Below are 26,887 nucleotides of genomic sequence, written 5' to 3'. Positions count from 1 at the left end.
GAGTGGCCAATATTTCATGTAAAGAACAAAAATTGAAATTTGTTTGTTTGGTGAGTTATCACTCTTTCATGTATTTTGCTTTCTTATGAATTTCAAATTTTAAAAGTCCTCCCTTAAAAATTATCTTTCTCTCCTTTTGTGTTGTTTTTGTCGTTATTAGAAGATATTTAAACTTGTTTTGTTTCCCTTAATCATGATGAGTCATGATGATTAGACTCTCTTCAAATATCGTTTAAGATTATTAAAAAAAAACATAGGATTCATAATTTCAACAAAAATTATCCTTTATTCATTATATTTACCTATTTTATTCTTATTCGTTTATAATGTTAACTTTCTTCTGTATTTTTCTGTTACTCTATTGATATTTTTTATTTTTTATTCAATTTTTCAATTTAAAAAAACTCCTATACTACTAAATTTCTAGTAGTTATATTGTATAATTGATTTTAATATCTTAATTCGAAATATAATTTTAAAAAATCTTCATATTTTCTCTAATAATGGAAATTATAGCTAGGTGCAATATTTATATAATTCACCTAAATATCACTATTAAAACTTTGAAATATGTCACACAAGTTCAATTATGTGATTGACCTTATATGAACTTTCATGTCTATAATACTAGGTAATTAGTCCACGCAATGCGTGGTTGTATGCATAATAGTTTTGATTATATTTCTTTAATTTTTTTAAACTAAAATATTGTTTTACTAATGTATAATCTCAAAAAGTTATACTAATGTATAAAAATCTCAAAAAAAATTATAGCAATTTCTCAAAATAACACTCATGTCAACAATTTTTTGGTATGGTAATTTATTATACAAAATTTAAAATATATAAACTTTTTTATAAATAAAAAATTAACCAATTCTACAAAAAATTATTACAAATTGATTAGCTATATTAATATAAATAATAATATAGAAATTTAAACATTTTCCTAATATGAGAGAATATATGTTTATGATCATGTTTTATAGAGGTTAAACATTGATTTAAAGATTTTTTCTTAATGACCATGTAAACATAAAATTATTGTATATAGAATATTCCTCATTTCAAAGTTTAAAGCAATTAAAATAATTAAAAAATATTAAAATTTTACCAAAAACATTTTTTCTTGAAAGATAAATATATTAGTTGGAGGAATGAATGTAAAATTATTGGGTAGGAGTTACATTTCAGTTAAATGGAGTTAAATGCCTTTAAAAGTGGGTTAATTATAAATAAATATTTTAATTTATTTTTGACTTAAAAGAAAAGGAATACCAAGTGGCTCAATCAAAATATAAACTTACACTTTTTGATTGTTTTGTTGATATAACTCAACACTCACACATAATATTCCAAATTGAAAATATTACTTTTGAAGTGACAAACTAAATTGGTTTTTTTTGTTTTTTTTAATTATATGAACTTCAATCTAAAGATTTTTTAAAACCCCAAGAATAACTTCAATCCTTTTGTTTTTTGTTTTGTTTTTCACTCATCAATATAATTTATAGTGCTAGATTTCATACTAATGGTTTCATCTTTAGAGCATTTAGTTAAATGGTATTTTAAAATAATGACTTATAAGATGCTAATCTAAAATAGATAATGAAGATAAACTTTTTAAAACAAATTCTCAAATAAACTTGATTTTTTGTTAAAACCAACATATGTGAATTTAAATTTAGCTATGGAAATTTTAAAAATAAATATGAATAGATTAGAAAGGCAAGAAATATAAAAGAAATATTTTATTTTTATATAAATAAAATAAAAATTGAAAACAATGTTAATTATATATAATACTTTCTAAATTAAAATATAGAATCAAACTCTTACAACACATATTATATATAACAACATTTGATATTGGTGTGAGAGGAGGAGAGAATGATTACTTATAAGATGATAATCCAAATTAGATAATGAATATGAATCTTTAAATATAAAAACAATATAATATATATATATAAATATATTATGTAATCTCTAAAATTAAAATTTACAATGATATATCATTTGGTTTTTTGTAACCCAAACAACAAAAATAAGAAATTGAAAACATATAAAAAAACAAAAAATGATTTGAGAAATTGTGGAAGAGAATGAGAGAAGTGGAAGAGAATGAGAGAATGTCAAAATGAGAAAGAAAAAAATGCCAATATGAGAGAATGAGTCAATGCTTATTTATATGATAAAAATTGATGCAAGATTACATTTAGAATTATTGGAGTTACAAATATTATTTATTGTGTTTGAATAATATTGAGTGGTGGAATATGATTAATGCATAATTTATTTTATTTTCAGTTAGAATTTTATTTTAATGTATGAATTAAATGTATTGTGTTAATTGGATCTTAAATATTATTTAAAGCAATTAAACAATTAGAAATCAAATAAAAAAAATTTAAAAAAAAATAAAAAGTATTAAATGAAAATCAACCAAAGAGACCAAAACTTTACTTTTATATATATGATTTAGAACCATTATCCTTTATTAGAAAGGGAGGAAAGAAAAAGAGAGAGTTGAATTTTGTGGTGCTAGTGAATGAAGTAGGCACATGCAAAGGTCTTTCAAATAGGTCGGAATCTGACTCCGACACTTGATTAGGCACATGGATTTTATTATCATTTTCTTTCCTTTCTTAGAAATTAATATATCACATTTATAAAATTTATCTATGTAAAATTGAATGTTGAAATTCGTTTGGTCAATCTATACTCTTTTTTTTGTATTCTAAATTTCCAATGATAGTCATCGGTAATAAATCAGTGGGAGAGAAGTGCCAAAGTTATATTTGAATATATCGTATTTAAGTATGGTTATGGACGGTAGCTGTTAAAAAAAAAACAAAAAAAACAACTATGGTTGTGGTATAACTCGAATTCTGAATTCCTTGTACATGTGCGATATAGTTGGATTTTCAAAAATATGGGAAGACACATGTCATAATTTTATTTATTATAAATTGAACATGTATCTGGTGCCTCCAATTTTGTCAAAATTATTAAATTTAAAGATATAGATAGATATATAAATCAAATATGTTGCAACATATATTATTATGGTTTCGTCGGCAAGCAAATTACATGTGTACTGTCAACAAAATAACCAAAATCTTAATATACTATAATTTTAGATGGAAACCAATCTTAAAATCTTTTTTTTTTTTAATTATTCTGTTACTTCAAAATAAAGAGCAAAAAAAAAGATCAGAGACAAATGTTCATATTAAAAGTTAATTATTATTTTTTGTTCTTTTCAACTTTGAAGGTAATTACTGTATATGAGACTCTCTTTTTGACATAGGTAGGTAGTGAACTGTATATGATAGTGAAACTATCCTTGTCATTTGCTACTTTTTTTTTTCTTTGACAAACTTCATTTGCTACTTTATGATACTTTCTTACCAATTGTTACTTAAGCTAATCTTTGATCACATTATATATCACAATTACTATTCAAAAAATTAGAATCTTACAAAAATAAAGATAAACTGAAAGAAAAAAAAACGAAAAAAAAATGAATTTATACGAAAGAGATGTTTATCAACTAACCATTCATGGATCATTACTGACAGTCTGACACTTTGGCCCTCCTCTATTAGTAGTAGAACTGAATTATCATTAGTAATTATGTACTTACAAAGATGAAGACACGATGTAGTGAATGATAATGATAAATTGTTCAATAAATGTGTGAGAAAAGCCTATTTGAAGGTTGGAATTTGATTAAAATCAAAGAGGAAAATCTTTTAAACAGCACCAAATCCAAGAACTTGTCGGCAGAATCAAACTTTTTTTACTTTTTAATCTTTAGACTAACGCATAAAAACTGACTGAAGCTATTCTCATTAGGGTGCCAAATATGTCGGCTAAACCGAGTTCAACGCATTTTAATTTGGTCTGGTTTAATAATTACCATGCCAATAAAAACGAATCATAGAGAGGAAAAGGTCCCAAAAAAACACAAAAATGGTCAGAACCCGATCGTGTCGAATAAACACAATTTATTAGCCCATAAATGGACCATTACCAATCAACCATAATAAACATCCCTAAAATCTAGTTGAATCTTTAAATTTGAGAGACAATTTGGTTCGTTATTTGACAAATCCTTGTTCATCTACCATTGAAATATCATGAAGTTCAAGAGTCTTTTTAGTAATTTTTGTCTTTTGTCATAAAAACGACATGCATAATCCGCGTTTTGAAGAGGAGAAAAATTACAGACGAAGATGAAAAAATTACTCCTATATATCATATCCAGTAAAGGGCAGAAAGGTACGGGAAAGCAGCTTTTATTACTCTAGATAAGTAAATAAATATATTCTTACTTTTACCGCTGCTTACTCGACTATTTACTTCTCCACACTGTAAATCGTGTTTACCGCATGGCCCTTCCTCCCCTAAACCGGAAAACAAAACCCGACTCAAAACCGGAATTCGTCTAAATAGATGAACACTATAATCTGCTAATATAGCTAACACAATTTGATTTCTTTTTTTACCTTTTTACCTTTAAGACGTTGGCTCGATGATACTGCACCAGGTGAGGACTATGGATAAAGCTTTTTTCAAAGACTGGAAGATTCCCAACTAGCATAAACAGCACCTATGATCTTCTCATGTAAAACTTGACCAGAACACGCGATGATACCTCGGTCAAGACCTTCCAAGTATACACCTTTCGAGAAGTCCAAGTTTCTCCCTCCCGCATCAGTCACTACACCACCAGCTTCTTCAACAATAACAACTCCAGCTGCGTGATCCCATATCTTCTCTTTGTAACTAGACTTTGCAAACTTCATAAACACTTCAGCGTCTCCACGCGCAATCGCTGCGTATTTCACCATGCTATACACTCTCAATGGCTGTTTTCTAACTCCCATGCTATTGGCAAGTCCCGCAGTGAACAAGTGGTTTGAGTTAGCTCTCTCAACTGGCTCACAAACCGTAGCTAAAACCGGATCATCGACTGAAGAAACCTTAAGGAGTGTAGCAGATTCAGGGAACCCTCCAGCGATTAAGGGTTGCATCCACGCTTGACCACTTCCTTTCTTAGCATACATGACACATCCTTTCGATACAGATCCAGCTACAGCTTTCGTCTTCATAGCTTGGTTGCCACCGTTACTCAAACATTCTTTCTTAACCGGATAATTAGGACATCCAAGAACACCTAACAGAACTTTACCATTCTCTATCAAAGCTAACGCAACAGCGTACTGATCACCACGAACAAATCCTAACGTCCCATCGACAGGATCAAGCACCCAATGGCTTCCTTTAGGACCTCCAACAGAGTTACATCTACTAATAGCCTTGAGAATATCACTCGATCCCAAAGGTTTAACTGGCTTCGGAAGACCGTATTTGGGAGCTTCAGACAACGCTTCGTTAACCGCATTCGAGACAGCTCCCAAAAGTCCTAAAGAACTAGCCTCTGAGAGTGCCTCAGTGTCTTCTTCAGCGACAATTGAAAGGTTTTGATCACCAAACACTTCAGCTAAAACCCAACTCACAATTGCTTGAACACCAAAATCTGTTTTTTAAGTGAAACCACACAAGTAAAATTATCTACATCAATGCAGAGACTCTAATTAGCCTGTAACAGAGCTTACTGACATCTACAACATTCTCAAACTAAAACAAGTACAATAAAGTACACTGTTAAACTACGGTTCTGTAATATAAAGATTAGCACTGAATAAAACATTGATTTAAAGATTTAAAACACACGAGTAACTATGATTATTCAATTTTAACCTCAATTCGTAATACCAAACATTGACACAATCCAGTATCAAAATTACAATCAAAATTATCAATTCTAAACCTAAACAGATCTCGGAATTGCAATACAATTCAATTACAAAACATTAAAAGATCATTACAATTCGAAATTTATAAAAAGCGAGAAAAAAAAAAACCAAAACCTTAAAAGAAAAAACACAACACAATCCAGAAAGAGAGAAAAGAGAAATCGAACCTGCGACGGTGACAGGGGAATCATCGTCTTTAGACTTGACGTGGCCACCGTTAGGAAGATGAAGCTTCTCTTGAACTTTAACACAGAGAGAAGAAGCGAGGTGAACCACACGCACCGCCGTGTCCATCTCCGTTTCTAAGGATTCCACCGCCATCGCTCGGCGAAATCTATCGGAGACAAAGGAGGAGAAGATATCAAAAAGCTCCTCTCTCTCCACTGCATCATCTCCTCCCCCTTTGTGTCCAACCTTTTTATTTGCAAAAATAATTAATTATTTTCTTTTTTTAATTTTTATACTTTTCATACTTCTTTTGTGGCTTTTGTCGCATTTTATTAAAATAATTAAATTTTACTTTTTCGCGAGTATTAAAAATCAATTAACACACTTTTCTTCTAAAAACAAACGTTGGTTAAAAAAAAAGTTTTAAAAATATCTTCAAAATATACTCTCTTTTTTTTTTCCATTGTCTCCTACTAGATTTTGTAGGGTTTTTTTTTTTTTTTTTGGGTGGCAACGTACCACTAACTTAAGAAATGTAATACATTACTTGATTAATATAACATACCACATTGAGCTATTTCGACGTTTTTTCTAATAAAACGATATTGGGAAAAAGAATCTTGGTGAGTATCTTTTTAGTATCTTAGTGAGAATTTTATTAGAGAGCATCCAAAAGACCAAAAACTATATACTGTACATTTTTGCGTTTAATACAATAATGATACTATATAATGTATGTACTAGAAAATAACAACGTGTGAAGTGGGTTGGTTTTGTAATTTGAACTTTGTAGACTTGTTAGTTAGTTAGGTGAATAAGGGAACACGTGCGGAATTAAAAGAGGCCGAATTAAAAAAGTTAGTATATTTATAAACATTCTCATCATACTCTTTTTTCAGTTAATTAATAAAAATAATTATAGTTTTATTTTATTTTTAACATGACTTTCTTTTCCGTATTCGTTTGATATCTTCTTTTTTTGATAAATGTAGAACTGCATAATTTATTTGTAGCCAGGTAAAGATTATAAACAAATTGGGGGAAAATAAATAAACACATGGACGGCTTAAATAAATCAGAAAAAAAAAAACAAACATGAAATGTATAGATGAAGAGGTCAAAATGTATGTAGACCGTAAAGGTGGAAGTGTGCATGGTCATGCATGTGGACATAAAGCTCCATTGCTGCTGTATAATTAAATTGAATTAATCTATTTTTAATTAATCAGCCTGGGACTAAAATTATGTTATCAATTAGTACTAATCAGCCTGGAGTATTGTAGTATCTTGATAACCGTCCAAAGTAATCGTACGGTGGATAATACTAGTTCTTGATTGTGTGGTTAATTTAATAACACCCCAAAAAAGTAGCTGATTGTGGTAGTTCATCATTTTTTTTTTCAATGAGTGCTTGGAATATAACGAAAAAACAATTATAATTGTTTAATTTGATGATGTACGTATGGTCATGCATTATAATTGTTTAATCTGATGATTCATATTATATTTATACCAAATTCCCCAACCATGTCAATATAACTGAGTCCATTATGATATTTATTTTGTTGGGCTCTACTGAAAATTTTCTGGCATTTGAAGCCCATATGAAATCCAAAAAATGATTTTTTGATTCTAATTCGCATTTTTTTCCTTACATTTTTTATAATTGATGTTATGTACCTTGCTTGTCTATTGAATGGGCTAGAATTATAACTTATCATGTCTCTTATCATTGTACCAATACGATATTTAATGTTCTTGCCTTCTATAGTTGTTGTTTACGCGTTAACTTATCATCCGACCACCACGGTTTTTATGCCCAGGGCTATTCCGACGCATGTTTTTGTTTTTAGACTTTTTTTTTTGTCAACTGGAATTACATTGATATAAGCTTGTTTGTGCCATCCAAACATGCAACTAGGGAAATAAAATCTCCCTCACTTACTTCAATCTAAACTAAGCCCTTATAACCCTTATGTATAGAAGGCAAGAACAGTACTTATATAGTAGTATGAAAATATGTGGAAAAAAAAAATATAGTAGTATGAAAATACATCAAGCAAAGATTTACGCCGCTGTTGATATATTAATGTTTTGGTGATGTTTTTAGTATTGTCATATTATGGTTTCTTATGTATAAAGAGTTATCTTCAATTAACTTTTTTTTATATTGTACATAAAAAAATAAAGTTTGTTCAAATCATTAGATAAATTCCACATTTAATATGAACAGAGATACTTAATTTACAAAAATTCCACATTGTATAAATGAAAGGATTAATAAGTCCCATCATTTTGAATGAACATGTTATTAACCTCACATTCGAAAGTGAGAAAAGACATAACTTACAATCACAGATCTTAAACTGTTGAGATCATCTAACTAATTTATTTCTATCGATGGCATTTTAGGTTTTACATATATGAATCAAATCAATGTTTTTAGGAATCCAACTTGTTTGTGGATTCCCTATGTGTCTCTCTAGTCCAGTAAGGAAGTTAATCAAGTTGATGTATGATCTGATGATATGTGAATGTGATGGATAGTACAAGAAGAAATGGTTGGACCTAAAGAGGAAAGATGAGGATAGTCAAAGAAAAGAGTCGTTACCCGTTAACCTTATTTAAAAAAAAAAAAAAAAAAAAAAACAGAAAAAGGCTAAAGAACGAAACGCACCTCTCGGCTGTATTCACGGCCTCGACGTGATTGACGGTCTCGACGTGACCAACGTTTTCCATTTCATTTTGTTTCCCCGCATTTTCAATTCAATTCATTTTTATAAATAAGAATGAATAATCTCTTTTTCTTGAGTTTTTTCATTCACATCTGGTTATGTGTTATCGTTTATCACTGTACTGTATAATGTATTAGGTATTCCAACTTATGTGTACAATTGTTTATTCAACTGTACATGTATTCCAATCTATATTTCGTATATATATATATATATATTGTTTGAATAATATTTAATAAAAAAGAATAATATTTAATATTTTTGGATATGCATGTAATTAACACATGATAAAATAACTCTGAAATCTCTCGATATATCACTGTTTTGTTGGGTAATCGATCTGTATATCAACGGAAACAAAAAATGAGTATTTCCACGACTAAAAGTATTTTCAGTAATGGCGACGTATTATTCTTTCACGTTAAGTGGCAATTTTGAAGAATTAGAAAAAGTGATTAGGTTAGGTTAATGGACTTTTGGCAATTGGGTCCAACATGTTCTATTGGATAATAAGTATGTAAATACATGAAAATACAGTATATTATACTTGTATAGATAGAGTATACTGTATAGAGTTAGTTATACTTGTACATAGTATATATACTCTTGTAGATACACTTTAATCATTAATGAGAAATATGAGTTTATTCTTAATATGGTATCAGAGCACTCTAACAAACTTTTTCAAGCTTCCGCCATTGTTTCTCATTCATCTTCTTCGTTGAGCTGAACCCACTCTCGATTCAGTGATCATGAGCTGTTCAATCTCACTAGCTTTACTTGAATCTATTGTTTCCTTTTGTTTCGCTGTGATTTCGTTTATTTTGTTCGCGATCTTCACCGTCTTCTTCGCGATTCTGCTTTCCTCTCTTTGACCTAGATCTGTTGTTTTCTCTTTTAATTAATCAATTCGACACAGATCCTCTTCATCTTTCTCAATTTCATCTTCATAAATGGAATCGATTCCTCAAAATCGACCAGTGACTCATGAAACTGTTCCTCATCACTCCGATCAATACGAGAATCCGTATTTCTTGCACGCGGCGGATCACGCCGGATTAATCCTTGTTTCCGATCGTCTCTCTACTGGCTCAGAATTTCATTCTTGGCGTCGCTCAGTTCGTATGGCGCTCAATGTTCGCAACAAACTCGGTTTCATAGACGGTACTATCCCTAAACCTGCTGATACTCATCGTGATGCCGGATCTTGGTCTAGATGCAACGATATGGTAACAACTTGGTTAATGAATCCTGTTTGTAAAAAGATTAGCCAAAGTTTGTTGTTCATGCCTACTGCTGATGCGATTTGGAAAGATTTGTTATCTCGTTTCAAGCAAGATGATGCTCCAAGGGTTTATGAGATATAACAACGATTGAGTACTATACAGCAGGGTTCTCTTGATGTGACTACTTATTATACGGAACTAGTTACCTTGTGGGAGGAACACAAGAATTATCTGGAATTACCTGTTTGTACATGTGGGAGATGCGAGTGCAATGCTGCTTTGTTGTGGGAGAAGTTACAGCAACGATGCAAGGTCACCAAGTTTCTGATGGGAATTAATGAGAAGTACGAAGCTACTCGGAGACACATCTTGTTGCTTAAGCCTCTTCCCACTGTTGTTGATGCGTTTAACATGGTGACACAAGATGAGCGACATGTGACAATCAAACCGGTCACAAAGCTCGAGAATGTTGTTTTTCAAAGCACCGGTCCTTCTGATATGGTTTCTACTGGCTACTATAGTGGTACATCTGATGTGGCTTCCAATGCAAATCTTGGTGGTTATACTGGTCCTTCGGATAATACAGCCTATGCTGTTGTGCACTACCAGCCTAGTCAACGCCCATATTGCACTCATTGCAATAGGTCTGGACACACCATACATAAGTGCTATAAGTTGAATGGTTATCCTCTAGGCCACAAGTTTGGACCAAGGCCATCTGCTCAGCAATACTCGTTACCACGTAGTCAAGTCAACTCAGGGACTCGTCGTCAATTTCCAACTCAATCCCAGTTGCAACAATCTTCGTATCAACAGAATCAATATGCAAAACCTGGTGTGTTGGCTAATGCAATGTTTTAATGGCAATGGAGCATCTAATCCTCCTTCTCTCTATATGCCACCACCAGCAATGACTGCTACTAATATTGACCTTAGTCAATTCAGTGCTGATCAAATACATTCTCTGATCCATCAACTCAACACTCATGTTTGATTTTTGGAGCAATCATCTCCACAGCTAACTGCTACGATAACTGAGAATGGAGCCATGGCACCAACGTCCTCATTTGGTACTGTTTCATTTGAATTTCCCTCTTCAAGTTTACGATATGAGAATCATTCTTTTACTTTTCAACACCATTCTCTTACTTCTTTATATTATGTTCTTCCCAATGGTGCTTGGATAATTGATAGTGGAGCCACTAGTCATGTCAGTTCTGACTTGGCTTTGTTTAGTGAAACCTATCCTGTTTCAGGGGTCACAGTCTCACTTTCCAATGGCACTAGAGTACATATCACTCATATAGGAACTGTGCATATTTCAAATAATCTTGTTTTGCATGATGTCTTACATGTTTCTACTTTTAAGTTCAATCTTTTGAGTGTGAGTTCTCTACTTAAGCATAATAAATGTTCTGCACATTTTTATTCTGATAATTGTTTTCTTCAGGACCTTTCTCAGGATTTGACGATTGGTAGAGGCGTTTTGATTCATAGTCTTTATATCTTGGAGACTGAAGTCCTTTCTGCGCATTTCTCTGGATCCTTGCTTGTCGATGGAGACATTTGGCATCAACGCCTAGGACATCCATCACCTACCAAATTACAGCATATGTCGGGTGTTTTACCAATGTCCAAGTCTAGTTCTTTACATTGTCCAGTCTGTCCATTAGCAAAACAGAAAAAGTTACCTTTTGTGTCTAGAAATCAATTGTCTTCCTCACCATTTGATCTTGTCCATTTAGATATATGGGGTCCATTTTCTATCGAGTCTGTCGAATGTTATAAGTATTTTCTTACAATTGTTGATGATTGTACAAGAGTCACTTGGCTTTATATGTTAAGAAATAAAAGTGATGTTTCTATTGTCTTTCCTAATTTCATCAAGCATGTTAAGATACAACATAAGGCTCATATCAAAGCTATTCGTAGCGATAACGCCCCTGAATTAGCATTTACTGATCTTGTTAAGACTCACGACATGTAGCATCAATTCTCTTGTGCATATACACCAGAACAGAATTATGTTGTTGAACGTAAGCATCAACACTTACTCAATGTTGCACATGCATTGTTGTTTCAATCAAATGTTCCTTTGGATTATTGGTCTGATTGTGTCTTGACTGCTGTTTTTCTTATTAACCGAACTCCTTCTTTGTTGTTAGGAAAAATGTCTCCTTATGAAAGATTATATAAAAAGAAACCTGAATATGATTTCTTACGGTCTTTTGGTTCTCTTTGTTATGTGTCTACTCTTGTTAAAGACAGAACCAAATTCACTCCTAGGGCTATTCCTTGTGTTTTCTTAGGATATCCTTCAGGTTATAAAGGTTACAAAGTCTTGAATTTAGACACTCGTGTTGTTACTGTTTCTAGAAATGTTGTTTTCCATTAACACATTTTCCCTTTCAAAAACATCGAATCATCATCTTCTTCGTCTGATTTGTTTAATCATACCATATTGCCTTTGTCTACACCTGTTGCATTAGATCAATCTCCTATTACATCTTATCCTGTTCATGATGGTAATGCTTTTGCATCTCATTCGAATGCACACTCTAGTGCATCTTCATCAAACTCTGCATCACACTCTAGTGCCTCTCCTTCATTGTCATCCCGAGAGACTGTGACAGCTTATGTAGGACAGGTTTTGCCACTCATCACGAAGTCAAAACGACAGGTGAAGGCTACAGGTTACTTATCTGATTACCATTGCAATCTTATTCAAGATTCTCATTCTTTTTTCATTACTACTCTTCCACATATTTCTGACATTTATGATTCTGTTTCACCTTCTTCGTTCTTTACCTCTTTTTCCTCTTTCTTCTGTTCTTTCATATTCGAAACTGAAGCCTTCCTATCAGGATTTTGTTCTTTCTTGTTCACTTGAAACAGAACCTCAAAATTTCCATCAAGCCATGGCACATCCTCATTTTCCGAAAGCTATGGATGTGGAGATCACTGCTCTTAAGTTGCTTCGTACATGGTATGTTGAATCTTTACCCCCAGGTAAACATGTGATTGGGTGTAAATGGGTTTACACTATCAAATATAACCCAGATGGTTCGATAGATAGATATAAAGCCCTTTTAGTGGCTAAAGGTTACACACAGCAAGAGGGCATTGATTATATTGAAACGTTTTCTCCTGTTGCTAAACTTGCCAGTGTAAAGCTTGTTCTTGGTCTTGCAGCTAAACATAGTTGGAGATTAACTCAAATGGATGTTACTAATGCTTTCTTGCATGGTACTTTGGATGAGGAGATCTACATGAGCTTACCTCAAGGTTATACTCCTGCGAATGGTGCTCCTCTACCTCCAAATGCAGTTTGCAGGCTTCATAACTCACTGTATGGTCTTAAACAGGCGTCCAGACAATGGTACCATTGCTTCTCCACGGTTCTTCTCAATGAAGGGTTCGAACAAGCACATGGGGACAACACCTTATTTGTGAAGCAAACTGGTGACTCGTTCATTGCATTGTTGGTATATGTTGATGATATTATGATAGCCTCCAACAATGACACAGATTTGTAGGATCTACAAGCTGCTCTTCATAGAGCTTTTAAGATCAAGGATTTAGGAGCCCCGAAGTATTTTCTTGGTCTGGAGATTGCTAGGAATGCTTCCGGGATTTTGTTGTGTCAACGCAAGTATGCCTTGGATATCCTTGCGGCCACAAGTATGCTTGCTTGCAAACCCGAAAATGTCCCTATGGATCCAACGGTAAATCTAAGTAGAGAATCTGAAACTTTTCTAGAGGATGCAACTTCTTATAGGGAATTGGTAGGCAGATTGTTGTACCTTACCATCACTAGGCCAGACATCACGTTTGCTGTCAACAATCTTAGCCAATTCCTATCTTGTCCTACTGATGTGCATTATGCAGCTGCTCTACGTGTGTTGTGGTACCTTAAGAACAATCCTGGTCAAGGAATTTTCTTCTCTGTCGATACTGAGTTATGTCTTAATGCCTTCAGTGATGCCAACTATGGAACGTGTCCTGACTCAAGGAGATCTGTTACTGGATTTTGCATTTATCTAGGCAGCTCTTTGATCAATTGGAAGTCTAAAAAATAGATAACTGTTAGCCGAAGTAGCACAGAGGCAGAGTATCGGAGTATGGCTTTGGCAACGCTGGCTGACTCAGTTGCTTAAGGATCTGAAGGTAAAGATATAAACTCCAGCAAAGTTGTTTGTGATAACAAGTCCGCTATGCACATTGCTTCGAATCCAGTCTTTCATGAGCGGACGAAGCATATCGAGATAAATTGTCACACAGTACGAGATCAACATGTTGACATCGTGACTAAACCTTTGCATCCTGGTCCGTTTCACTCTTTGTTGTCACGTATGTCTATCTCAAGTCTCTATCTTCCAGATTCAGAGACTTGAGAGGGGTGTATTGGATAATAAGTATGTAAATACATGAAAATACAGTATAATATACTTGTATAGATAGAGTATACTGTATAGAGTTAGTTATACTTGTACATAGTATATATACTCTTGTAGATACACTTTAATCATTAATGAGAAATATCAGTTTACTTCTAGTCTTAGGTGAATATAAGCGAATCATTGTTAATTAAACAATTTGGAAATCAATGTAATGTCTTTTCTCCGAAAATGACATATTATGATGTTTTGTCCCTTGTGTTTTATAAAAACTAACAACCACATAAAAAATTAATAGAAAGATAGAACATGTCACAGAAAACTTAATTGCTAACAAATTTATTTTAGTGGATACGGGATTAAGTGTCTAAATACAAAATAATCTGCGTATAGTTTAATAAATATGCCTTAGAAAAATTTCCAATCAATATATCCTACCAGAATACGTTTGGACGATTGTCTGATTATCATCGAGTTGATACATAATTAATGAATCTTTCAAAGATGGGAATTTTTTATTAGCCCTAAAAATTAATTCAACGCGTTAATCTGAATATGATATGCACTCTTGGTGCCATTAAGTCCCATTAATTATTAAATAAACAAATCTAAAAAAGTCTTATAAGTTAGTACTACATACATAGTCGTCTTCTAAATTCCAGCATTTGAACTTTATAATAATAAGTTAAATTTTTGTTTATGTAAATAATAAAAGATTTAGCTGTAGGAATCATGTGGGTTTGATATGCGAACGCATGTGCAGGCACATGGTGTGACCTAACGACTTCATCCTCCACTATCATATTATTTTTCTTTTCGAATGTTTTTTTTTTTCTTTTCGAATGTTGCATTTTACTTTTATTTGTTTTTCTGCTATAAGATTATGTTTTTGCTTGTGAGAATGAAACTTTCATGTCGTCTTATGATTGGCAAATTCCTCAAATAAATAAATATATATATATATATATACTTTATTTACTCCATCATATAACGAGAAATAGAAGACATATTAACACGTTATATAGACCATAGTCTTTTTCATGTTTGAAATATATATGAGATCTGATAAAGTACGTAATAAAACAAAAAGCTTACCTCACCAAGAATACACACAAGTTTTTAAAATATTGTGTTCTATTTAAAATACAATTTAAAAAAAAAAAACAAAAATTCGAGTAACGAAATTATAAACGGAACCACGATATAACTTTTCTAGCTCAAAAACTATATAATTACTATTATTTTATAATAACAAACAACGTGTGACGAAATAAAAATCGTGTTGTTACGTTGTGTGTTTGTTCTCTTCTCTATCAGTTCTATATACGTCTTCTATGTGTGTGTGTGTGTGTGTTCCCAAGTTAAGACAAGGTCACAGTTTTGGTTTGGTGTTATCATGTATTGTTGTTAGCACAAATGCAAACGAAGAGAAGGCACCGTCGGTTGCGGCGCCGTCATCTTTGTCCACTCCCGTCTTCCAAAAGCCGCGTTTTGTGGGGTTCTACTTATTTCGAGTTTTGCTGCAATTTGATATTTTTTAAAAGCCAAATTTATTATCTATGCACCACCTGCGGGAGTAATTGTCAACATGTAAACTATATTAGTATTATAGATTAGCATATCTTAGAGCATATTATCGAACTGAACAGAAATCTTCTAATCATTCTCACACACCGAATGAGTCACGTAAAAATTACGGAGTTTTGACATATCAAACCTTGTTTAAGAATATCGTTGCATAATTGTTTTTTATCTTGACAAAGCTTATGTAATTGTCTTCGCTTGAGACGTGAAAAATTGGAATATGACTTGACGTAGTGGGGGTCGAATTAATATTGATGCCGTTTGTTGTCTCATGCTTAGCCGATTCCTTCAAAAATAAGATTAACAATCAACACATATAATCAATACTTTATATAAAAATCATATAGTATCAAGTAACTCATTTAATTTTCTACGCCAATGTAGTTTGGTTTTGAATTAAAAACTGAAACTATAAATAGTTGAGTTGAATTAATTGATTCATTTATCCATAGTCCATACTAATAGATTTAGTTGGGAACTTCGCTGGTTTGACATATTCTTAAAGCTCTATAAGTTACTATATAAGTTATACCTCTACTGCCTCTTGCTACCAATGAATCAAAAGCTCTGTATATTATTTTAGCATCTGCTATTTAATTAACCTAGTGGTTGAAACATACTGAAGACAACTTCTTTTCACCATTAATGCAACACGATCACAATATAGTTAGGTAAGGTTTCCACCGGCTACCACACTTCATTGACAAAAAAAAAACATTGAAATCATATTTTTGTATACGAAATCTAACTTACTAAATATTCCATACTTGATAGTAGAAAATATCATGACTTTGATACTATATCAAGTGTATACAGAGATCAACTGGTTACTTTATCAGTCATTTTGATATGCTTGTTTCCTCATTTTAGTTAAGATTAAAAAAAATCAGTACTTATCAGATGTACACATGCTTTATAACAGTAATTTTTATATAGCTATCCACATACCTATTATGTAGTTAATTGAAAATATTCGTACAGAAACGCAAATTAACACTACGAGTTGATTAAGATAGGTCGATAAAAAACACACACAAAAATGTTCTCGAAACAATTGTGATATTTATAAAACACTTAAAACAGTGACACACAATATATAGCCAAAAGAAACAAACGTTTACTTATTCTTCTTATCTTTTTGAAAAAGACCCTTACAATTAAAAAAAAAAAAAAAAAAAACTCAAAATTAACAGCTAATACCCGCCGCGAATTTTTATGCAACCTCATTAGTACAACAGACAAAAAATTAACACCTAACTAATTAAAATCATTATAATTTAAAAAAACTTATAAAGTAAAATAACTAATCTTGTTATTAATTAATTCTTTTAATCCTATTCTGTTTTAGTCTATTTAATTAGTCTTCTTCTCTCTCTCTCTGTAGGCCCTTTGTGAAGGAAGGCTTCCTTTGAGTTGCTTCTCCTCCTCTGTATGTAAGATGACAGCCTAATCAAAACCAACCAGCCTGGAAAGAGCTATTCGATAAAAAGAAGAAATTTTTGCAGAAATAACTAAAAGTAACACTTCAAAAAAGTCTCAACCTTTTTTTCTTTTTCGTCATTTCTTTGCTCACTTGAGTTTGATTGATTCTTCCCAAAACACACACATTTTTCTCCAATTGGGTGTTCCCTTTAGACATGTGAATCCAAACCCAAACCTTCTCTCAATCAAATCTACAGGCCAATCTTCAAAGTTTGATTCTTTTTTTAGAATTGAGCTTGTTTGTTTCTTTCTACTTCTGGGGCTTCTCTTCATTTTTTTCTTTTCCGATTTGGGTTTTTTTAGGGTTCTTACAGAACAACAATGGTGTTCACAAAATCATTACTTCTTCTTCTTTTGTTCCTCTCTTGTTATACAACTTCTTCATCTGCCTTGTTCAATCCTCCGGACAATTACTTGATCTCTTGTGGCTCATCACAAAACATAACCTTTCAAAACAGAATCTTTGTTCCGGATTCACTCCACTCATCTCTTGTACTCAAAATCGGAAACTCTTCAGTAGCAACATCAGCCACTTCCAGTTCCAGCAGTTCGATCTACCAAACCGCTCGTGTTTTCTCCGGTTTAGCTTCTTACAGATTCAAAATCACTTCTTTGGGTCGTCATTGGATCCGTCTTCATTTCTCACCAATCAAGAACTCTACTTGGAACTTACGCTCTGCTTCAATCACTGTTGTCACAGACGACTTCGTTCTCTTGAACGACTTCTCTTTCAAGAACTTCAACGGCTCTTACCTCTTCAAGGAGTACACAGTCAATGTCACTTCAGAGTTCTTGACTTTGAGTTTCATTCCATCAAACGATTCGGTGGTGTTTGTCAACGCGATTGAGGTTGTCTCTGTTCCGGATAGTCTTATCCCTGATCAAGCTTTGGCTTTAAACCCTTCAACTCCGTTCAGTGGTCTCTCTCAGCTTGCGTTTGAAACAGTCTACAGGTTAAACATGGGAGGACCTTTGTTGACTTCTCAAAACGATACGTTGGGGAGACAATGGGATAACGATGCAGAGTATCTCCATGTGAACAGCTCTGTTCTTGTCGTGACGGCGAACCCTTCTTCGATTAAGTACTCTGCTTCCGTGACTCAAGAAACAGCTCCAAACATGGTTTATGCTACTGCTGATACAATGGGTGAAGCTAATGTAGCGAGTCCGAGTTTTAACGTTACTTGGGTTCTCCCTGTAGATCCAGACTTCAGGTACTTTGTTCGTGTTCATTTCTGTGATGTCGTGAGTCAAGCTTTGAACACGCTTGTTTTCAATCTTTATGTGAATGATGATCTTGCTCTTGGAAGTCTTGATCTCTCTACGTTGACTAATGGTCTTAAAGTTCCTTACTTTAAAGATTTTATCTCCAATGGTTCCGTTGAGTCTCCCAATGTTTTAACCGTTAGCGTTGGGCCTGATTCACAAGCAGATATCACTAACGCAACTATGAATGGGTTAGAGGTTTTGAAGATTAGTAATGAAGCTAAGAGCTTAAGTGGTGTTTCTTCGGTTAAGTCACTTGTTCCTGGAGGATCAGATAAGGGAAAGAAGAAAGCTGTGATCATTGGTTCTGCTGTTGGTTCGTTCTTTGTAGTTCTGATGATCGCAGTTTGTTGTTACTGCTGTTTGGTTGCTTCAAGGAAGAAGCGATCAACGAGTCCTCAAGAAGCTGGTAATGGACATCCATGGCTGCCGTTGCCTTTATATGGACTGTCTCAGACTCTTACCAAATCAACAGCTTCTCACAAGAGTGCTACAGCTAGTTGCATTTCGTTAGCTTCTACGCATCTTGGCCGTTGCTTTATGTTTCAAGAAATCATGGATGCTACTAATAAGTTCGATGAGAGCTCGTTGCTTGGTGTTGGTGGATTCGGTAGGGTTTATAAAGGAACTTTGGAAGACGGGACTAAAGTCGCGGTTAAAAGAGGTAATCCAAGATCCGAGCAAGGTATGGCTGAGTTCAGAACCGAGATCGAAATGTTGTCCAAACTCAGACATCGACATCTCGTCTCTTTAATAGGTTACTGTGACGAGAGATCCGAAATGATTCTGGTTTACGAGTACATGGCTAATGGACCGTTGAGGAGTCATCTCTATGGAGCTGATCTTCCTCCATTGTCATGGAAACAAAGACTCGAGATATGCATTGGTGCAGCGAGAGGATTACATTATCTACACACCGGTGCATCTCAAAGCATTATACACCGTGACGTGAAGACCACGAATATTTTACTCGATGAGAATCTAGTGGCTAAAGTTGCTGACTTTGGACTATCCAAAACTGGCCCTTCACTTGATCAAACCCATGTGAGCACGGCGGTTAAAGGAAGCTTCGGTTATCTCGACCCTGAATACTTCAGGAGACAGCAGTTAACAGAGAAGTCCGACGTGTACTCGTTCGGTGTTGTACTAATGGAAGTTCTATGTTGTAGACCTGCTTTAAACCCGGTGTTACCGAGGGAACAAGTGAACATAGCGGAATGGGCAATGGCGTGGCAGAAGAAGGGTCTGCTCGATCAGATCATGGACAGTAACTTAACAGGGAAAGTGAATCCAGCATCGCTTAAGAAATTTGGAGAAACCGCTGAGAAATGTTTGGCTGAATACGGTGTGGACCGGCCTTCTATGGGAGATGTACTGTGGAACTTGGAGTACGCGTTACAGCTAGAAGAAACATCTTCGGCTTTGATGGAGCCTGATGACAATAGCACAAACCATATTCCAGGGATACCAATGGCACCAATGGAGCCGTTTGATAACAGTATGAGTATAATTGATAGAGGAGGAGGAGGAGGAGTAAATTCAGGGACAGGTACTGATGATGATGCGGAAGACGCGACTACGAGTGCTGTGTTTTCGCAGCTTGTTCATCCTCGTGGAAGGTAGGAGAAGAAGATAAAAACATATTTGGTGAAAACAACAGAGACAGACATTATTGTTTGTTTTTGAAAAAATTTACAGAAAGAAACGATATTTATTTGTTGAAGACACTTTTGGGTTGGAAACAACAAAATGATTCATTGTCTGAATTTTTTTACGGTGTATTTGTTTTGTAATATAGTGAGTATTGGTGTTTTTTTTTTATAAAAGCAATCAAGAATCAGAATGTGATTATATTTTAAGATTCATTTATCATCAGTTTTCTTTTTTCCTCATAAAATTGTTAGAACTAGATTATGACCCGCGGTATAAATTATAAATATTATTTATTGGTTAAATATGTTATAATTATATAATAGTTTTTAATTTTAAGATTTAAAGTTTAAATCATATAATACCGCAATATAATTTGTTTTTTACATAATATTTATTTAATCAATTTTAATTAGATATGTCTATTCTCTGATATCGATAGTGTTAACAAAATAATGAAATGATGTTTTACCCATGTAACACCAAACTAATGATATTTTAAATTTATATAAATATCGACAAACCCATCCCGCTATATAAATCCGTCTCGAGATATTTTAATTCGCACTATATCATCTTAATTTTTTATATTTATTGTTTTGTATTATAAATATTAGCTTGAGATGCTATGTTATTTATTAAGATTGTAACCTTTTACATTTTATAAGATTGACGCTTCTTATAAAGTTTAAATATTTATAATACTTAGAATTCTTAAAATGGTTGAGTATTCCTCATATTTGAAGTTTCGTAAAATTTTAAATATATTATTAATATTTTAAAGGTCTTTTAACTTTATAAAAAGTTGAAATATTTATAATATTTAAATTTAATAAATTTTAAACTTCATGAACGTTTAAATATTATTAATATTTTATAAAGTTTAACTTTCTAAAAAATAAATATTTATAATAATCCTACTTTTTATAAAATATAAATATTTATCATATTTATATTTTTAAAAATCTTTAATAAAGAACGAAATAAACCAAATAAAAGTTTTTTTAAAAAGTTTGAATGCCTGATAAATCAAGCTTTTTGTATTATGAATCATTTTGGTATCTTTTATAGTATGACTCTGAATCGCCCAACTTTTTTAGGCAAAGTGGGATATTGTATCCGTAAATTAAGTAATATATATCTGTTTTAAAATATTTATATTACATCATATGCAGGAAAAAAATCACAATTTTTATTAACTATATGTGTTATAGAATAATTCAAGATAATTTAAATATAAATTCAAATAAAAATGAAAAAAATCATATATTTATGTTTGAATGAAGTAGAAAGATTTCCTTATTTTTTTTAATCTTACTTGTAATTAATTTGAAATTTTTGGTAAGTAATATTAAAGTCAATATATTAAATACAAAAACTTTCTAAAAAGTATTTTTGAGCAAAAATTGTTCCAAAAATACTAGTATAGATACTCGATTCAGATTATGAAACTCATCCCCTCTTAATTTGCATAGTTTGAGTTTATTATTGCCAATACGATGTCGGTTTTAATCTTATGAAAGAGGAGATAAAAAGTTACTTAGCAAGAACGACGCCGTTTCATCCAGTCTTATTAATTTGCATAGTTTATTGCCAGACGATGTCGTTTCAATGTTCTGAAAGGATAAAAGTTAAAAGTATACAGAGCGACGCCGTTTTTAGAAAGTTACGTAAAATAGAGGAAAAACAAAATATTGCGGTGAGCGTGGATCGAACACGCGACCTTCAGATCTTCAGTCTGACGCTCTCCCAACTGAGCTATCCCCGCTTTTGTTATCATTGCAGAAAATATATTACTTAAACCAAGTTATTCAAACAAAAACCATATTCAATCCACACACTTATTTAAGCTAGCTAAACATATTGATTCAAACAAATATTTTTCTCTGCATTCATCATGAACTTATTGATTTAGATTCGTAGATTAAGCAATGTTTATTAGTATTATGTAACAATGATTAGGTTAATACAAAATTAGAGTACATGGTGGATGATATACAATACAAATACATTGCAAAGTTACATATTTTTCCATTACTTATAAATTATACTTTGGAAAATCTCCAGTAGAAGCTAGTGCTCTCTGGCATTATTCTTCTTTTAAGATTCTTTTCTTTTACTTCCTGCACACGATACCGTATCCAGAAGAGGCTCCACGGGTACAATCCAAAGTTGCATATGCGATCTCTGACTTAACTGAATCAATATCTGCTTGTGTATCAGAGAAGATGCAAGTTTTACAGTCATTGGAGAGTAGAGAAGAAGTCTTGAAGCTGTCTTCACCACCAACGACTGGCATGGCGACTCCGGCCTTAGCGGGATTCTGGAAATCAGGCTTGTAGGTTCGTCCCAAGATTCCATCTACCTTAGGTGAAAGGTTAAAGAATCTGAACTGAACCTCAAGATGTGCAAAACAGTCATCTGATGGTACTTTGTAGCTGTGGATTCTGTCGTCTTCTTTTGTCACTGGAACCACATTGATCATGATCTCGGCTTTGTCTTTGATTGTCACGATCACGCTGTTTCTCATACTCACTCTCTCGATCTTGATGTCCTTGTTTGGTGAGTACCTAATTTATAAAGAAAACACATATAGAGTTTCAAGAATCGACCATGACATGTAGTCTAAACACGAAACTGAGGTTTTGTATCAAATACTAACCAGGTGGAGAGAGTTTCTTCTGGGACAGATAGATCTTGGCCATCAAAAGAGAATTTGAGATGGTCGACTTCATTGTCCCATGAGGCGGTTTTCGCGGCTTCGAGGGAGAATTTGTGGGAGTTGAAGAGGAATCCGAGGGCTTGGATCCATGTGAAGTCTCTGGCACGACCAGCGGGTCTGTGACCAATGAACCTACCATTGATCTGAAGGTTAGATTCAGAGACGAGGCTAAACTCTTCATTGCTCTTTCCATGAAAGTAGAAGACAATGCCGTCTCCTCCAATGAACCTCGGGTCATAACAAGCTGATCCAGGTCTGTTGCAATTTGGTTTCCTCACTACACGCAAAAACATATGATGGTTTACTTTAAAGTGCACAAAAGACATGTGTGGGAAACTTTATGATTAAGGAGTCGAAAAAAATGCTTACTGCGGCATTGGGATTTGCAGGTGGGTCTATCGCAATCGGCGTAGCAGACTTTGTTCTTGGAGTTCATGGCTGTTGTGCTTGGACATTCCTCTGGACAGTTAATGTACTTGCGGTAACATCGAGTGTAAGGGTTACTACAATAAACTCCAGCTGCCTTGGCTTGCAAGAAACAAGTTGCAGCCACCAGAGCCGTCAGTAGCAAAAGGGTCTTTGAGATCTCCATCTTTGTTTTGATTAGAGAAGGAGAGTTGGTTTGTTTTGATGATGATGATGATGATGATGATGATGAGAATTGTTAATTGTGAATTTATAGGAGTGAAAAGTCAAATGCTTGATTGATAAAGGGGCTATTCTGTTAATTAATTATTGAGATACAAGTTGGAGACTGTGTGCCTTTGGACGAACTTTGCGGCGACACCATCAACGATTTCACTTAACCTTTTTTACTGCTTCGTTTCTAAGTAAAAGTATGACTATTTCTCCAATTTAAGGTATCGGTTTAAGATTAGTTTTTGTAATGACGACTAATTATATTATATCATAAATTCAAGTATTTTATGTTTAGTACAACGGTAAGAACATATATATATATATATATATATATATATATATGTCAAGAAACTATAAACATCGTAATTTCGATAAATATGAACGCAGTTATTAAAATGGTTAGTAGAGAAAGCAGTGTGATCCACATTTCTCGGTCCTACTAAATAGGACAATGACATTTTTGTTGAGCATGTGTTATAACCTATGACTTGTTACGAATCTTTTCATATTGGTTCATGCATGGTGTTACTCTTATGTATGATTTTATTCGTGAACAAAGTATTAATTATGTTTTCAGAAAAATTAAAATTCATCTAAAGAATACAAAAAAATACATTGTTCTTATGAATTTTTTTTCAAATGTTTTCTTAACCCAGTGAATTAGACTCTTAAGGGCTTAGGGCAACCTTTTCTTAATGTTAAAAAGGTGCACAATTGTTCATACTTCACAGCATCAGACCGAGTTATCAAATAGTGATTTCTCTTAATATGCGAGAGTACTTTAAATTATCTAGCAAGAGTTCTTTCACTTTCAAATATATATTTTTCTTTTTCTTTTAGAAGTGTTGTTGTATATTGTATGTGTAGTGGTTCTATGATAGACGAATAATCCTGTATAATCATTATTTAAAAATGTGATACAGTATATAAGGAACTAAGGAACCTGTACATAATTGATTGAGAATTTGGTTTTTAACCGGCCATATGTACATTAAAATAAACCGAGTGAAATACATACGTTAAAAAAATGCGGTGAGCGTGGATCGAACACGCGACCTTCAGATCTTCAGTCTGACGCTCTCCCAACTGAGCTATCCCCGCAATGACATTATCATTTACAGAAGCCAAAATAGATCAAACATCGCAAAACCCACAAATTCAATAAAAAAAGAGATACGACATGAGATATCCTGAAATACGACATGAGAGAGATGTTAATGTCATATTGAGCTATCCAATAAAAACAACAACTCACAAATTTGCTAGTCAGATGCTTCATCATCATAGAAGAGAGATACGACATGAGATATTCTGAAATTTTAGAACAAACAATTGAAAAAAAAAAGGATCTGATTAATGAATCGAAATTACATCAACTAAACCCAAGAGAACACTAAGGAAGACAATGAAGAAAACTGGAGAGAGAGAGAGAAAGAATTGCATGAAGAAACAAAAGAGGTGAAACATAAGCCTCATTGATAGCAAACTGAAAAACTCAAAGGGACATGAATCTTTTTTTTTTTTTTTTTGAACAAACACGAGCAGCCTCTCTCTTCATGATCTCTTTTTCTTGGTCAGCCACCTTATTTCAAGATCCTTACCATCATCATCTTCAGGCACCATGGCTTTGTTTTCCCCCTTTGAGATGAGACTGTTTGAACGACCAGAGCCCAAACCATTCTCTTGTAAAGGAAGCAAATCATTACAAAGATTTGTGGACGTTGGATAAAGAGGAGCGAAAGGAGGCACCTGACTTGATGAGCCCATTCCATTCTCTTGCGAAGAAACCAAACCATTACAATGATTGGTTGACGTTGGATAAGGAGGAGCAAAAGGAGGCACCATGGATTTGGAATCCATTCCCATTGAGAAGAGAGTATTCGGATGACTAGAGCCCATTCCATTCCCTTGCAAAGAAAACTGATCATGACAAGGATTGGTGTTTCCAAAAGGAGGAACATATCTTCCGGGGAATGAATCAAACGGGTTTCCAGCAACAAAATTGAATGGAGACACACGAGGACACACGGGACTGAACAGATTCGTTGTTCCTCTAGTAGCTTCCAATGTGTTAGTGTTGGTTTTAATGCTATTGCTGCTGCCTCCTATGGGCTTAGATGGACCAAGAGTGAGATCAAGATTGATATCCTCATCATTTGATAAAGCATGTGAAGTATACTTTTTAGGGGTTAAAGGATATCTTGTAGAACTTCTATGGCGGCCAGCAGTATTGCTCCAGTTGAGGATGGAATGGTGATGAGGCGGAAACATGGTCGTCTTCATTTTTTCGACTCCTCGACCAGTAGAAGACAGGTAATGTCTGCTGCTGCTGCTGCTAGCTCCTCCGCCGTACATAAACGGCCAAGAGGACATCCCTTCATAGTTGTAGCCGAAAGGCCCACGATAAGTATCCTCTGAAAACATTGCCTCGATGAACTTCAGCTTCTTATGGAATTCTCGTTCGTTTTTGTGGGCGTTCTGGTGACCGGCTAGAGCTCGCCGGCATGAGAAATCCTTCGTGCAGAACCTACAGGAGTAGATTTTGCTAGCTCTTTCTCTTTGCACAGGCCTCTCAAGGATAGTCCTTTCAGACACAATATCTTGAGGAGGCTTTTGTTCCTGAAGGTTCATGGTCACCTTCTCCTCCTCTGCCACAACGACACTTTTGAGTTTTTGATCATGTTTGGGTGGGGAGGAGGAGCTTGCTGAAGGCATAAGTGATTGGTTCTCCATAGGTTGTTTTTGTAAAAAATTGTCTTATCTCTTTTGTGTTGTGATTTTAGAGGAAAGGGCGGAATCACACTATTTATTGATGAGAGGGTTTAACTCATTTAAGGTATGAAATCTCCCAAGGGCAAACAAATATTTAATTGAAACCTTAAAGCCTTAAAGGTGTCTTTGACTAATTTACAGTTCACTTTTCTTTTTCTGAGCAAAATAAACCATTTGAAGATATATATCTAAAAATATAATCAAAATCTTATTCCTTTTCTCCTTCCATTTAGCTTTGTGTAATCTGATTTTCTTTACTCATTTCAAATATAACCATCAGCGAATGTTACATCATAGATTAGATCATGCATATAAGTATAAAAAACATCATTTAAAATCTATCTCTTTTCATTTTATTTTATTTTAAATATGGTGTTGGCGAGTTTGTTAAATCGACCGTTGAAAGCTACTGATTTTT

At 33.6% G+C, this 26,887-nt stretch overlaps 4 protein-coding genes and 2 non-coding genes across 7 annotated transcripts; 1 reads left to right on the top strand and 5 right to left on the bottom strand.

The window, feature by feature from the left end:
• Positions 1-4,161: 4,161 nt before the first annotated feature.
• Positions 4,162-6,297, bottom strand: LOC104761461 (3',5'-bisphosphate nucleotidase AHL). Of its 2 annotated transcripts, none has more exons than XM_010484545.3 (3): positions 5,996-6,297; positions 4,515-5,548; positions 4,162-4,412 (listed from the first exon to the last, which is right to left on the bottom strand). In XM_010484545.3, exons 1-2 carry the CDS (start codon positions 6,147-6,149, stop codon positions 4,581-4,583), a joined length of 1,122 nt encoding a protein of 373 aa, XP_010482847.2. In that variant the 5' UTR covers positions 6,150-6,297; the 3' UTR covers positions 4,162-4,412; positions 4,515-4,580. The 2 variants fall into 2 exon arrangements, with proteins under 2 accessions (XP_010482847.2, XP_010482848.2); XM_010484546.3 differs by having other exon boundaries at positions 4,523-5,548; positions 5,996-6,255.
• Positions 6,298-17,265: 10,968 nt separating this feature from the next.
• On the top strand, positions 17,266-20,545 carry LOC104761459 (receptor-like protein kinase THESEUS 1). Its single transcript, XM_010484544.3, has one exon. The coding sequence runs from the start codon at positions 17,742-17,744 to the stop codon at positions 20,307-20,309; it is 2,568 nt and encodes an 855-aa protein (XP_010482846.1). The 5' UTR covers positions 17,266-17,741; the 3' UTR covers positions 20,310-20,545.
• Positions 20,546-22,031: 1,486 nt separating this feature from the next.
• TRNAF-GAA (transfer RNA phenylalanine (anticodon GAA)) lies at positions 22,032-22,104 on the bottom strand. Its single transcript has one exon. It is a non-coding gene; the product is annotated as a tRNA-Phe (tRNA).
• Positions 22,105-22,256: 152 nt separating this feature from the next.
• Positions 22,257-23,710, bottom strand: LOC104761458 (uncharacterized). The gene is made up of 3 exons (XM_010484542.3): positions 23,428-23,710; positions 22,999-23,335; positions 22,257-22,906 (listed from the first exon to the last, which is right to left on the bottom strand). The coding sequence occupies exons 1-3, from the start codon at positions 23,648-23,650 to the stop codon at positions 22,453-22,455; spliced, it is 1,014 nt and encodes a 337-aa protein (XP_010482844.1). The 5' UTR covers positions 23,651-23,710; the 3' UTR covers positions 22,257-22,452.
• Positions 23,711-24,725: 1,015 nt separating this feature from the next.
• On the bottom strand, positions 24,726-24,798 carry TRNAF-GAA (transfer RNA phenylalanine (anticodon GAA)). The gene has a single exon. It is a non-coding gene; the product is annotated as a tRNA-Phe (tRNA).
• A 231-nt stretch (positions 24,799-25,029) lies between these two features.
• On the bottom strand, positions 25,030-26,444 carry LOC147922994 (uncharacterized). The gene has a single exon (XM_087497450.1). The coding sequence runs from the start codon at positions 26,428-26,430 to the stop codon at positions 25,252-25,254; it is 1,179 nt and encodes a 392-aa protein (XP_087353576.1). The 5' UTR covers positions 26,431-26,444; the 3' UTR covers positions 25,030-25,251.
• Between the last annotated feature and the right edge of the window lie 443 nt (positions 26,445-26,887).

The sequence above is a fragment of the Camelina sativa genome, chromosome 18, assembly GCF_030686135.1.
Source record: "Camelina sativa cultivar CO46 ecotype springtype chromosome 18, ASM3068613v1".
In the NCBI taxonomy this organism is placed as follows: domain Eukaryota; kingdom Viridiplantae; phylum Streptophyta; class Magnoliopsida; order Brassicales; family Brassicaceae; genus Camelina; species Camelina sativa.
The sequence above is the reverse complement of the archived record's forward strand: the minus strand, read 5'-3'. Positions and strand labels throughout refer to the sequence as shown.

Coding starts and splice junctions, on each gene's coding strand:
- LOC104761461 (XM_010484545.3), bottom strand. CDS start 6,149: ATGGCGGTGGAATCCTTAGAAACGGAGATGGACACGGCGGTGCGTGTG. Junction 5,549..5,995: donor TTCCCCTGTCACCGTCGCAG/GTTCGATTTCTC, acceptor CTTAAAAAACAG/ATTTTGGTGTTCAAGCAATT.
- LOC147922994 (XM_087497450.1), bottom strand. CDS start 26,430: ATGGAGAACCAATCACTTATGCCTTCAGCAAGCTCCTCCTCCCCACCC.
- LOC104761459 (XM_010484544.3), top strand. CDS start 17,742: ATGGTGTTCACAAAATCATTACTTCTTCTTCTTTTGTTCCTCTCTTGT.
- LOC104761458 (XM_010484542.3), bottom strand. CDS start 23,650: ATGGAGATCTCAAAGACCCTTTTGCTACTGACGGCTCTGGTGGCTGCA. Junction 23,336..23,427: donor CTGCAAATCCCAATGCCGCA/GTAAGCATTTTT, acceptor TTTTGCGTGTAG/TGAGGAAACCAAATTGCAAC. Junction 22,907..22,998: donor GAAGAAACTCTCTCCACCTG/GTTAGTATTTGA, acceptor TTTATAAATTAG/GTACTCACCAAACAAGGACA.